Source organism: Bos taurus, chromosome 19 (assembly GCF_002263795.3).
Source record: "Bos taurus isolate L1 Dominette 01449 registration number 42190680 breed Hereford chromosome 19, ARS-UCD2.0, whole genome shotgun sequence".
NCBI lineage: Eukaryota > Metazoa > Chordata > Mammalia > Artiodactyla > Bovidae > Bos > Bos taurus.
This window is the reverse complement of record NC_037346.1, coordinates 25,148,485-25,163,050: the sequence shown is the minus strand read 5'-3', so window position 1 is coordinate 25,163,050 and position 14,566 is coordinate 25,148,485. Positions and strand designations below refer to the sequence as shown.

The 14,566-nt window shown below is 46.6% G+C and overlaps 1 protein-coding gene across 7 annotated transcripts; it reads left to right on the top strand.

Moving 5' to 3' along the window:
• The first annotated feature begins 925 nt into the window (after positions 1–925).
• On the top strand, positions 926–14,403 carry XAF1 (XIAP associated factor 1). Of its 7 annotated transcripts, none has more exons than XM_059877885.1 (8): positions 933–1,227; positions 3,634–3,769; positions 4,517–4,573; positions 4,934–5,129; positions 7,292–7,377; positions 10,607–10,948; positions 14,025–14,092; positions 14,245–14,403. In XM_059877885.1, exons 1-7 carry the CDS (start codon positions 1,166–1,168, stop codon positions 14,067–14,069), a joined length of 924 nt encoding a protein of 307 aa, XP_059733868.1. In that variant the 5' UTR covers positions 933–1,165; the 3' UTR covers positions 14,070–14,092; positions 14,245–14,403.
• Positions 14,404–14,566: the final 163 nt, after the last annotated feature.

The window sequence follows — 14,566 nt, the reverse complement described above, 5'->3', positions numbered from 1 at the left end:
ACCATCAGGAGGGACTTACTCATGTAACAGTGAAAAACTGTCACATATTGATCAAGTATAGTAAGGTTATGTAGATGGTGTGCTCACTAAAGTTTAAATAAATTAAGATGCTTAGACAAATGTGCAAAACCACAATCATTCCAATAACACATCAATGTCTTAGTCGTGTTTATGAATAATAAAGGTAAATATTGAAGCTAATTAAAGACAGGCATGGTATTTTTTTACAAATAAGATTCTGGGAAATAGAAATACACATTAAATCCCCTTAAAAATGTCAACATAAAGTATATAATATCCAAACGTTTCTGATGGAATTGCAATTATCTGCAAATTTTTCAGTTTCTACTGAGCAATTAGATACACTGTTCTGTCATTTTTATCTAATTAATTACATCCTGCTGTCTGTGAAAAGAACACAAACAACTGTTCTACATTCATTTGATCCAATTATGCATATATAATTTTGGACACGTGTTGCCTTTAGCAGAACTTGATATCTTTGTATCTCAAATTTTGGGGTCAATTCGTCCAGTCATTTATAACAGTCTGGGTGCCAGACTCCTTTCAAGTCCATGTACTCAAATGAAAGCAATTTTTCACAGTTTCTGGGAGCACCCGGACTTCCTAAGTTCCCTAGGTCCCCTGTAGAGTCCAGAGTAGGCGGCGGGAGGAGGGGGGTGGAAATGAGGAAACAAGCCCAGAGGCTAAAGTGACTCTTGTTGTCAGTTAGGGCCACTACCAAGATTCGAATTCCCGGCTCCTGACCCTCTGGCCATTCTAGGAGAGACAAGCGCTGGGCCTTTTGGCCCGGGGTTCAAAGCCTGATTCTGCTTCCTGTTGGCTGGCAATGTGTGCAAGTTACATCAGCCCTCAGCGCAGCAGTTTCTGTGTCTGAAGACTTCCCCATTCGCCTGCCCCCTTGTTAGCATTACAGCTTAATTACAGTTACAGTTTAATGTTGTTATTTACAAGTGAGGACAGAGTTGAACAGGGGGAATAGGTGAGTGCCCTAGGTCACCAGGCTGCTACAGGATGTGGCTCCAAAGCCTGCAGTCCCCACCCTGCACCCCCAGTTCCTCCTGCCCCTGACCCGGACCAGAGTAGAATACAGGAAGTCAGGAGCCGTTCTCAAGGAGGAGCGGCCTTCAAGTTCGAGTTCAACATGGCCAACCAGCTCTCTCCTACAGAGGAAGGATCAGTGAGAGGACCAGGAGGGACGAGGAGGTCAGTGTTTTGTGGAAGAGGATGGAGTGACCCAGATGCAGTGAGGCCAGCCTGGGGGAGGGGAGGGGCTGCTGCCCAGGGCGGCCTGGCCTCTGGCTCCCACCCAAGGGGTCGCAGCAACAGCCGGTGGCAGCAGCACAGGCTGACGGAGGAGGCAGGGACCGGGCTTCCTGGATGTCCAGTCACAGGTACTGTGCAGCAGCCCTGGGCTGAGGAATCTGAAAACCCCTCCCTTCCTAGGCTGTGGGCCCTTCACTTTCAGTTTCGTTTCTCTGCCTGCAAGAACTGAAACTTGAAACAGAAAGATTCCGGAGATCAGAACATGGAGGGAGCCTTGCAGGTGTGCAGGAACTGGTAAGAAGTCGCTTTCCCTGGTGGCCGACCTGAGGCTGGCTGGTGAGAGGGGCAGACAGGATAAGTCTGTTTCTAAAGTGAAGAGGAAAGGGTCTGTGTGCCCAGGAAGGCCAGGGTGGGCCCCTGAGATAGGAAGGTGTAAACTCAGGAGATATCAGTGAGAGAGGCTCAGGGTTGGCAGATATCCCTGAACCCCGCCCCACCCCCGCCTCCAGGTACTGAAGACTTTCTGGGACAGTTCTACAGCCAGACAGCCAGGCTAACCATCCCTGCTGGGCTACTCCTATTTTTCAGACCTCGGGTCCTAATTTGTATGCTCTTCATACTAGTCTTTGAAAGAAAGAGGCTCCCGCATATTGTCTGAGACCATGCCCACCCCCACCTTTAGAGGGACCCGTGGAGCAGGGTGAGGGGATAGAGCAAAGCTCCCAGACCACACCTCTAAATCATGGGGACCCAACCCCTTGAGGCACCTTACTCTCGAAGCTCCCTACCTGTGACAGGAACCAGGGGGATCGCTCCCCAAGGTCTTTCTCCAGCCAGACCCTCCTGGCTCTCTGGCGTTTGCACGAGCTCAGGAAAAAAAGCTGAGGTGCCAGGCCAGGCAGAGGGGTAAGAATAGCGGAAGGGAGACTTTCCTGGTGGCCTAGTGATTAAGAGTCCATGCTTCCCCAAGTAGAAAAGTTTTGTATACATATATATAAGTAATATAATATATATTATATATCATTTATATAATTATATTTGTTATATATTTTTAAATAAATATATAATTGTATTTCTATTTATTATATATAATATTAAGTATAATTTATATGTATTAGATATGTATAATATATGTATTACTATAATATAGTATATATAGTATATAGGGTATATATGTATTAGAAAACTTACAAGTTTTTGCCCAACTAAAATATGACATTTTGATTCCACTTGCTTGACTTTGTATAAATAGAATGCTATTTCTAATTTTTAAAAATAGATAAGCAACAAAGGTTTACTGTACAGCACAGGGAACTATAGCCAATATCTTGTAATAACCTATAATGGAAAATAATCTGAAAAATAAGATATATATAGGGTTTCCCTGGTGTCTCAGACAGTAAAGAATCTGCCTGGCAATGCAGAAGACACGGGTTCGATCCCTGAGTCGAGAAGATCCCCTGAGAAGGGAATGGCAACCCACTCCAATATTCTTGCCTGACAGATCCCATGGGCAGAGGAACCTGGGGGGCTACTGTCCATGGGGTCCCAAAGAGTCAGACACAACTGAGCAACTAAACCTCAGTCTTCCACATTGCAGGCAGATTCTGTACCATCTGAGCCACCAGGGAAGCCTGGGTTAGAAGTCAAAGACACAGTCATACGCCTTTGAGACAAAGGATCATAAATCAGAATGACATGCTGACATTTTACAAAAAGTTCACCAAGGATACCTGCCTAGTCCAGGTGAGCACGCACAGAGAGTACTGAGTGAGCAGTGAGTCACTGTGACTGAGCACAGAGCTGAGAAAGAACACTATTCTTTTCATTTATATTCCTGGCATCAGAAGAAAGAAAAAAAGAAACAGTTGAGCAGGCTCTTCCATCTATGAGGGGCTCTGGTTAATGTGTAGTACAGATGCACAATGCACATGAGGGAGGGAGGAGCCCCCAACACACACACAGAGTTTTATCTTTAATTTGTTCTTGTCCTGCCTTAAAATATAAATTTTATTTCATCAGTCACAATCAAGACAATGAAACTATTCATTACCTCCCACAGGTTTCTCTTGTTCCTTTGTAATCGCTCACTCCTGCTCCTTCTTACCCACCGTGCTCACCCTGGGCAACATAAGAGCTTTACAGAGCATCCTTACCATTACGTCATGATTCAGCATTGTTCTGATTTGAGATCAACATGGGGAAGGCGAGTCAGGTGGTCTCATCATCATATTTTCAGTGCTTGAGGCCTTGAAAGATCTTCATCCAGGAGCCTCATGTATAAAATATGGCTCCATGCTTTATACCATGAAATAAACCTGGTTTTCCTCCCTTTTGATCCTGCAGCAAAAGAAGGGTGGCCTCCAACCACCTGGGCCTCCATGAGGCCTACTGCTTGATGTACCTGGTCCTCTGCCCAGAATGCAAGGAACCCGTCCTGCAGCATGAGATGGAAGAACACTGCCAGGGCGGGCACCAGCAGGTGGGGAGGCAGATTGGGGGACGGAGGTGGAGGGGCAGGGTCCTCTCTGCAGCCCATCTCATGGCTGCCTGCCATGGGCAAGTTGCTCAGCCCCCGCGCCTAGCCCCCTACGCAAAGTGGAAAGGGTAGATAATCCTGCCCTCCCTGTACGGCCACTTGGACTTCCCTGGTGGCTCAGACAGTAAAGAATCTGCCTGCAAAGCAGGAGACCTGGGTTCCATCCCTGGGTCGGGAAGATTCAAGGGAATGGCAACTCACTCCAGTATTCTGGCCTGGAAATTCCCATGGACAGAGGAGCCTGGTGTATTACAGTCCATGGGGTCGCAAAGAGTCAGACACGACTGAGCTACTACACTTCTTTCCTGTATTGCATTGAGTAGACCCCGGTTTCCCATTCCCAATCCTTTCCCTACAGGCATATGAGGCATATGAGGTTGGCCAAGTCCCTGTTTTGGGAAAAGTAAAATGTTCGTTTGAGATGTGTCAAGAGGAGAAACAGGAAAGGGGTGCTTGGAAGGCAGTCACGGCCAAGGTTGGTCAAAGGCCAACCTTTCTCTCCAGCTGTTTCTGGAGCTCCTCAAGCTCAGGCATCCATCTCAGCTCAGAGGGTCCCATGAATGCGTCCCTGAGCTCAGAGTTGGTGCTGCAGGCAGATGAGGGTGCCTGATTCCTGCCCCCAGGTGCTCACAGACCCATCCCTGACACACAGAGCCAGGGTGGGACTTGAGCACCTCCCTCCGCATTTAGGTGGGATGCGCCATGTGTCAGCAGAGCGTGCCGAAGCACTCGCTGGAGAGTCACGAGGTGAGGGGCAGGTGTGATTTCTTCTGCCAAGCCCAGGAGGAGGGGAGGGGGCGGGTCATAAAGCTCTCCCCTCCCGCCCCCAGCTCTCTCTTCTCTCCCAAGCAGGCCTGGAACTAGCTTATCCCAGTGACACAGGGCCCCCTGCCCCTGCCCCTCTTGCCAAGGTCCAAGAGAGCTCATGTTCCCTTCACAAGGAGAGGCCCCCCTCCCACAACCTCCTCCCACCCCCACCCCCCAGTCTTTCCCACCTGCTTTCTCTTACTGGCTTCAGTCCCCCTCAGGGAAATAAGCTCCTAGCCCCAAGGCAACTGCAGTCACTGCAGGCCAGTGACTATGCCCGTCCTGCCGGCCTCCCCGCAGGCCCAGGAATGCCAGGAGCGCCCGGTTGAGTGCCAGTTCTGCCAGCTGGCCGTGCGCCTGAACAAGGTGGACCTCCATGAACACCACTGCGGCCAGCAGACGGAGCTCTGCCCAGACTGCGGCCAGCACGTCATGCTCCGCGTGCTGGCCCGGCACAGAGAAAAGTGTCAGCGTGAGCAGCTCCGGCTCCAGAAAGGTGAGCATCGTGAGCTCTCAGCAGGACGGGTGACAAGGGTGCTGACAGATGCATGTGTCTCTAAGTCACCTGGCTAGTCTAGTTCCAGAGTGGCCTTCTTGTGCACCCGCTGTGTCTTGAAATGACTGGTCCAGAGAAAAGCAAATATCATAATGCATAAATATGGAATCTAAAAAATAGTACTAATGAACCTATTTACAGAGAAGGGAGACTCCGGTATAGAGTCAGACTGGTGGACGCAGCAGGGGAAGGAGAGCGTAGGACAAACTGAGAAAGTAGCATCAACATATAGACACTGTGTTCGTGTGTGCTAAGTCGCTTCGGTCGTGTCCGACTCTTTGCGACCCCATGGACTGTAGCCCACCAGGCTCCTCTGTCCATAGGATTCTCCAAGCAAGAATACTGGAGTAGGTTGCCATGCCCTCTGCTCCAGGGGATCTTCCCGACCCAGGGATCGAACCCACGTCTCTTACGTCTCCTGACTTGGCAGGCAGGTTCTTTACCACAAGGACCACCTGGAAAGCCCCATATATACACTAAGGAAAGTCGCTCAGTCGTGCCCGACTCTTTGCGACCCCATGGGCTGTAGAACACCAGGCTCCTCCGTTCATGGAATTTTCCAGGCAAGAGTACTGGAGTGGGTTGTCATTTCCTTCTCCAGGGGATCTTCCTGACCCAGGGATCTAACCTGGGTCTCCCACATTGCAGGCAGACGCTTTTACCATCTGAGCCACCTTAACACCCTCATATATACACGACCAAGTGTAAAATAGATAACTATAAGGAAGCTGCCCAGCCTGGTGCTCTGTGACAACCTAGAGGGTTGGAATGGGGTGTGGAGGGAGGTTCAAGAAGGAGGGGATGAACATATAATTATGGCTGATTTGAGTTGTTGTGCGGCAGAGGCCAACACAATATTGTAAAGCAATTTTCTTCCGATAAAAAGAATTTTTTTTAATTTATAAAAATAAATGACTGATCCAGGGAGCCAAGAAGCCAGGGGTTGGGGACCTGGGAGCTACACAGATGAGTGCAGAGGCAATGGGGCCCTACCAGATGGGAGGCTTCCTTTGAACTCCTCCAGCATGACTCCAGACTGGCAGAGACCTACCTGAATCCTTGTAGAGATGAGAAAGCTATGCAGAGTGAAACAGGGGCTTGCTAGAGGCAGAAACCAGACAGGATCCCCAAGTTCCCTGACACAGAATCAGGAACTTTCCCAAAGGATCCAGATGTAGCCCCTGACCTTTGGGCCTACGTGTTGGCCACCTGGTGCCACAGCATCCTCTCTTTACCCAGTTACCTCTTCAGGAAGTGTGTTTACAGAGAACACGAGCCAAACACATCCTCTCACTGGTTGTTTTAGTAACAACAGTAGCATGGGGACAGAGCCGAAAATCCCCTGGGCGGTCAGTCTCTCTGGGTAAAAGATTTTATCAAAATCGGCAAATGAAAAACTGGGGTGCTTAAGATTCAAGTACATTCCCAGCAGGCCTGGGTTTCAACATAGCCAACAAACAACTCTTCAGCACAACTTTGTCAACACAACACAACTTGAACAAGATAGCACAACTTCAACAAGACTGCACAGCTTCAACAACACAACACAACTTCATCAACACAACTTCAACAAGACAGCACTACTGCAACAAGACAATACAACTTCATCAACACAACTTCGACAACACAACTTCAACAAGACTGCACAGCTTCAACAACAGCACAACTTCAACAAGACAATGCAACTTCATCAACACAACACAACTTCAACAAGACAGCACAACACAGCTTCAACACAATCAACAAAGATGTGTGCAGTTAACTCCTCATCTGATCACAGAGCTCGGAAATGGCTAAACTGAAAGAGCAGTCGGGTTGAACAGGACTGGCATCTGTGGTAACAACTCCTTCCATCTCCTTGGAAACCAGTCCTGCTCCAGGAAAACGTCTTTTCATCAGGGCTGTGTGCTGCCCCAAGGGCACTTTTACAATTTAATGGAAATAATGTGGGTGGTCCATGTGGCCAAGGACCCTGGCAGTGCAGGACACTCATGGCAGCCTCGGGTCAAGGCATCCTCAGGACTACAGGCCACGTAGCGGGGCAGCCGGGCTGGCCATTGTCAAAGGCAATCATTTGTGCTGTTGCTTCTGTGCTTTTTCAGGGAAGAGCATTCCAGTTCCTGAAAGCAACATCTGCTGTCATTATTGCAACCAAATGATTCCAGGAAATAAGTATTTCCACCATCTGGTGAGTAGAAATTTGTCATTGTCTAATGATGCCAATGGAGAAGGCAATGGCACCCCACCCCAGTACTCTTGCCTGGAAAATCCCATGGACGGAGGATCCTGGTGCGCTGCAGTCCATGGGATCGCTAGGAGTCAGACACGACTGAGCGACTTCACTTTCACTTTTCACTTTCATGCATTGGAGAAGCAAATGGCAACCCACTCCAGTGTTCTTGCCTGGAGAATCCCAGGGACAGGGGAGCCTGTGGGCTGCCATCTACGGGGTTGCACAGAGTCGGACACGACTGACCTGACTTAGCAGCAGCAATGATGCCAATAGCCAGTTCATATTGCAAAAAAATATGATATGAACAGTAGATTCTTTCTGTAATTCATTCATTTTATTTATTTACTTATTGGGCGCACTGGATCTTCATCGTAGCCTTTGTCCCAGGCTTCTAATTGCTGTGACATCTCTTGTTGCCTTACACGGGCTCTAGATGCATGGGCTTCAGTAGCTGTGGCACCCAGGCTTAGTTGCTCCATGGCATGTGGGGTCTTCCTGGACCAGGGATTGAACCTGTGTCCTCTGCATTGGCAAGTGGATTCTTAAGCACTGGACCACCTGGGAAGTCTTGAATGGTAGATTCTGGGTCCAGTTTTACACAGCATGAATATTAAGAGGTTCCCATATTTCGTTTTGCTTTGTTCAAAAAAGGACATCGTGAACTGCTTTAGGCTTATTTAGCACACGTAATTGGATTCCAATTATGCCAGCCCTTCAAGGAGCCTCCCTGACCAATCCAGCTATCACTGATCACCTCTGAGGACCTGAAAATTACAATTTAGGCCTAAATAGGCTCTGCTTTATTATTTTCTATCCCATGTCCCTGGTGGCTCAGATGGCAAAGAATCCACCTGCAATGCGGGAGACCTGGATTTGATCCCTGAGTTGGGAAGATCCCCTGGAGGAGGGCATGGCAACCCACTCCAGTATTTTTGCCTGGAGAATCCCCATGGACAGAGGAGCCTGGTTGTATAGAGTTGCAGAGTCAGACACGAATGAGCAACTAAGCAGAGCACAGCACATCCCGTATGGAAGTCTTCTCTATTAGGCTGTGAGCTTCCTCCAAAAAGTTAATAACTTTCTCCATCTTCCCACAATGAAGCTGATATCAGGGCTGTGTACCAAAAGGAGGACTCTGAAAGGATGTAATGATGTGATGGATTGATTGACTGCTTTTGCCTGGGAAAATTTACAGACTTCTCCCTCCATCACTCTAAGCACCTTGGGAACAGGCCAAGCTGTTCCCCTCTTCTACAGGATGGAGCATTTTCTTTGGGGGAATCTCCCCAAAGGATCTCTCCAAAGAACTCACTTCCTTCTTCCTGGATGGCAAACTGTTTGTCCTTTCTTTACCCTTCAATCCAGAGAACAATGAATATCAGAACTAAAGAAATCCTAGAGATGATCTAGGTCTTTTTGTTTATCAGGGACCATACATATAAAATTTACTATTAGTGACATTTAGAGCATTTTAATATGAATACTTGACTTAAAATCTAAATTACATTCCCTACCCTCCACAAAAACAATATATGGATTTGAAAACATGTTGATTGATTCTCTATTTCCACCTTTTAGGTATTAATGAATGCTGTGGAACTTAGTTTCACCTGGTTTTCTACTATTCCTCTTTAGTCATTATTATTACTGTCACTTTATTCAATTCATGCCTGCTTGGATATACTCATACGTTTACCTTTCTCTTTGCTGATGTTCTTTCTTTTTAAAATATTTTACGGATTTATTTTGGCTGCATTGGGTCTTAGTTGCGGCGTGTGGAATCTTTACTGCAGTGTGAGGGCTTCTCTCTAGTTGTGGGCTTCTCTCCAGAGCGTATGAGCTCAGTAGTTGAAGTGCACTGTGGCATGTGGGATCTTAGCTCCCTGATCAGGGATCAAACTCGAGTCCCCTGCATTGCAAGGCAGATTCTTACACTGTACCACCAGGGAAGTAACGAATCCCAAGCTTTCCTTCTGGGCAAGATTTCTGTCATCCTGAAATACATGTCTAGGTATCTTTAGTTATCTGCACAGTTACTTCCTTTATTCTGCATCCTTGAATGTTAATTGGATTTCAAATTCTACATTAACCTTTATTTTCTTTTAGCATTTTGAAGCATTTTCACCATCTTCCCACCTCTTCGATTGCTGTTGATAAATCTGCTCTCAGTGTAGCTGCTTGTTCTTTGCCAATAACCATTTTCTTTGTTGGATTTCAAGATCCTCTTTGCTTTGGATCTTCTGTGGTTTCACTGCAATGTATCCAAGAGAAGATTTATTTTTATTCATCCTGCTTAGGACAATTGGCTCAGATGTGTTTGTTTGTTTGTTTCCTCTCTCTCTTCTTCAGAATTTATCACCTCATGATCAATTTCTAGTCCAAGGTAGACAAGCTTTGTCATTTTTTCGTGACCCCATGGACTATACAGTCCATGGAATCTTCCAGGCCAGAATACTGGAGTGGGTAGCCGTTCCCTTCTCCAGGGGATCTTCCCGACCCAGGGATCGAACTCAGATCTCCCACATTGCAGGCCAATTCTTTACTAGCTGAGACACAAGGGAAGCCCAAGAATATTGGAGTGGGTAGCCTATCCCTTCTCCAGTGGATCTTCCCAACCCAGCAATGGAACATGGGTCTCCTGCATTGCAGGCGGATTCTTCACCAGCTGAGCTACCAGAGAAGCCCCTTAGGGCAATAGGCTCATATGTGTTTGCTTTTTTCCCCTCTCTCTCTCTTCTTCAGAATTTATCACCTCATGCTCAATTTCTAGTCCAAGGTAGACAAGCTTTGTTGTCATTTCCCTTTTCCAGTTAGTCAATTTTTGTCTCTCAGCCACCGTAGTTCAGACTTCAAGTTTCCCAGCTTCGTGCAGGGAAAGGGGACTCTTCCAATTTCACACATCATGTGGATGGGACTTTTCTCTCATCCAAGCTCTTAGTCATGAGACTGACCCCACAATCTCCTCCTAAAGGGTTACCTCATGTGCTTAACAGGTACGTCTTCTTTCCCGGAACATGAGTTTGCTTGCTTCCTTGCAAAGTCAGCTCAGTGAACGTTTGTCATATTATATCCAGCATTTCTAAAGAGTTTGGAGTGGAAAATTTTCAGGTTAGCTCGCCTATTGTATTGTCCACCATTAAAGCTGAGGTCATTTTTAAATTTGATGCTTGACTCACCCTTGCAGGATAGATGCCGTCGAGTCTCAGGTGCTGTGACACCTTCTCCAGTGGGGAAACCAGAAATTCCTCCTTCATCCCCTTTGAGTTGGGCTGCTGAAGACCAGACTTCCAAGGCAGAGAAAGATGTCCGTCCAAAGCTGAAAAATAGACACAGAGCTCCCTTTCTTTCTGAAAAGTCAACAAGGCAAGCGCCACGAGGAACAAACAAAACCACGAATCTGTCTTTGAAGTCCAATGGCAAGCTCAGAGCCTCCTCTCCTGTAGAAGATGAGACAGCCTATGACATTCTGAGGAGATGTTCTCAGTGTGATATCCTACTTCCCCTGCCAACCCTAAACCACCACCAGGTACCCAGCCTCTGTTCCCTCCATATCCAGCTATGAGCCATCAGGACAGTGTTTAAAGAAATGAAAGTCCTTCGAGATGTCCTCAGACAACACTATCTCCCCTTTCTCTGTGTGTCCGGATCTACTCTCACTTATCCCCTGTGTATATATGTTCATCACCTCCCATTTCTAACGGCAGAGCCAGTCTCTCATCTCTATCTCCAGTTCCCAGCCTAGTTACTGACCACAGCAAATGCCCCCAAACCTTGGAGCAAACAAATGAATAGAAGGCATCCAGTCTAGCTCTCTCATGGCGTAGATAAGGCAACTGCAGTCCAGAGATCAGAACCTTGGTCAAGATCCTAAGTCAGTTGGTATCTTGCCTCCAGCAGATTAAGGTTTACCTCCAGTAGCTCAGGATTTGCAGCCTCAATAACCTGATTTTTCACATCCTAGATTACTTTCCAATAAAGAAGAATTAGCATTAGAGGTAGTTAACCATTATGCACCAGTTACAGTGCAAAGCGGGGCTTCCCCAGTGGTTCAGCTGGTAAAGAACCTGCCTGCCAATGCAGGAGATGCAAGAGCCATGGGTTTGATCCCTCAGTCGGGAAGATCCCCTGGAGAAGGAAATGGTCACCTGCTCCAGTATTCTTGCCTGGAAAATTCCATGGACCGGGGAGCCTGAGGGGCTACAGTCCATGGGGTGGCAAAGCTCTTTACAAATGGTTAATCATTATAAACATCAGGAAGGTATTTTACCCCTATCTTATAGATAAGGAAACTAAACAGAAAGGTCAAATGGCTTCCCCAGGATTTCACAATTAGAGAGTGGCAGAATCCAGCCAGGTATACATGTGGATATAGTTCCAGAGCTTATGCTCTCAAGCCCCATAAAGGATGTCTCACTTTAAAATACTTTCATTATTTGATGTTTTTCAAAATACAAAAGTTATTGTTGTTGTTCAGTAGCTAAATCGTGTCCAGCTCGTTGCAACCCCTTGAAAAGCAGCACACCAGGCTCCCCTGTCCTTCACTATCTCCCGGAGTTTGCCAGTACTAAATACTAGATTTGGTTGTGACCATTTGCCATGATACCATACAAACAAACATAAAGATACAGCTAATCCCCCCCACACCCATCCCACCTCCCAAGTGCCATGCCATGAAGTGCTAGTGTCAGCCTCCAGGTGGGCGTCCTTCCAAAACGTCACCTCTGTTCACAAAAACCTGACAAGCCTCCATGGGGATTGAACTGGTTTTCTTCCCCCATATATCATCTTCCTAGACTCATGACTCCACCACTTGCCTTTTTTCCTGAATATATGACGCACACCCCTTACAAAGTAGTAGACCTAAATCTTGTTCTAACTTCTTTAAGCATCTCTGTACGCACACAAGCACACAATTTTACCAAGCTGAGTGAATTTCATACTTGCTGAGGGTGTTATTAGTGCCATATTCCCTTGCCTCCTACAACTGAAATTTCCTTTCATACTTCTCTCCATCCTTAATGATAGGCTTGCTGAATTTAGCAAAGAAAAATTCATTACTTGGGACAAAAATAACTACAAAATAATTTCATGGGACATACTCATACTAAGAAAAATCCTTTGTCTCTCTGAAATTAAAATCTAACTGGACAGCCTGTATTTTATCTGGCAACTCTAATATATAACCGCACACACACACACACACATTTGGAGTCCAATTGTACACACTACTTGTATAGGATTCATCAATAACCAATAATAAGAAGGGCATCCCTCCAAGTCAAATGATGTTGCCCCTTCCTTTTCTTTTTTAATGTTGTAAGAGTCCATGAGGACTCCCTAGTGGCTCAGATGGTAGAGTCTGCCTGCAATGTGGGAGAGCCGGTTTCAATCCCTGGGTTGGGAAGATCCCCTGGAGAATGGAATGGCAACCCACTCCAGTATTCTTGCCTGGAAAATCCCATGGACAGAGGAGCCTGGCGGGCTGCCGTCCATGGGGCTGCAAAGGGTTGGACATGACTGAGCAACTATCACTCACACACACAAGAGTCCATGGGGTGCTGTGTTGTGCTTAGTTGCTCCATGGCGTCCGACTCTGCAACCCCATGGGTCGTAGCCCACCAGGTTCCTCTGTCCATGGAGATTCTCCAGGCAAAATACTGGAATGGGTTGCCATTCTCTTCTCCAGGGGATCTTCCGAATCTAGGAACTGAACCCAGGTCTCCCGCATTAGAGGCGGATTCTTTACCATCTGAGCCCCCAGGGAAGCCATAGCGTGGGTATCCTCTAATCTGTTCGTCCACCCTCCTGATGATGACAGTCCTCTATTAAACATTGTCCCAAACCTCCCATAGACCCCTCCTAGTTCACTGGCCTCCCTTTTCTTCTCTTTTTAAAATTTTTATTGGAGTACAGTTGCCTTACAATATTGTGTTAATTTCTGCTGTACAGCAAAGTGAATCAATTATGCAGATACATATGTTTACTTTTTTTGAGGTTCTTTTCCTATATAGGTCATTACAGACTATTGAGTAGAGTTCTCTGTGCTATACAGTAAGTTATCATTAGTCATCTCTTTTATACATTGTTGTTGTTTTTTAGTCACTAAAAAAATGTGGAAGTGTTAGTCACTCATTTGTGTCCAACTCAGAGACCCCATGGACTGTAGCCCACCAGGCTCCTCTGTCCATGGGATTCTCCAGGCAAAAATACTGGAGTGGGTTGCTATCTCCTTCTCCAGGGGATCTTTCCAATCAGGATCGAACCTGTGTCTCGTGCATTGCAGGCAGATTCTTTACCACTGAACCACCTGGGAAGCCCCCTTTTATCCATAGTAGTGTATATATGTCATTCCCAGTCTCTTAATTTATCCTACCCTCCTCTCCCCCCAACCCAACCCCACTTGGTATCCATAAATTTGTTCTCTACATCGGGGTCTCTATTTTTGCTTTGCAAATACGTTCATCTCTATCTATGACTTTTCTGTCATCTACAGCTCAAGGTCCCTGCTCCAGAAACTGGGGATAGGTTTAACCAGCGATATCCCAGGAACTAACACTTCCCACTTTATACACCTTCAACTTTTTAAATATCCATTTCTTTAGGAGAAATGCCGGCGGTTAGCTTCATCAAAAGGAAAACAAGTGTGAAGTTCCAGCTAGCTTTGGGAAAGGTACAACAGATTTTGAAGATTTTGTTTTTACACTGGTTTTTCTGCTTGCTTTCTGTGCTAGTCTGTATTTGAGGAAAGACGTTTTACTCACTGGGTGTCTTTCTTGTCGAAGAAAAGGTTTGGATTTTAACTATTTTCCTCCTTTTGAACAGAGATGTTGGTTTGCCCAAGAGCTACAGCTAAACCAGGAGGAAAAGAGAACGCCAACTCTTCTGCCTGAGAATTCTGATCAAGCATCTAGGCCCAACCCAGCCTGGACACCTTGGGAAATCCAGCTTTATCTCTGAAGAATAAAAAAGATCTTCCTGAAAGCCTGTCCTCCACCTTTCTTTAGATTTTTGACTGGTTTTCTAGGGCTGGGGGTGGGTGGAGTTGGGGAGCAGCAGCTAGGACGGCATGGGAAGGGGAGTGGCAGAAAATGAGAGAGCGAGGAAGAGAAAAATGAGGTTGGGTGGTGGGGGCAGCCAGGTAATG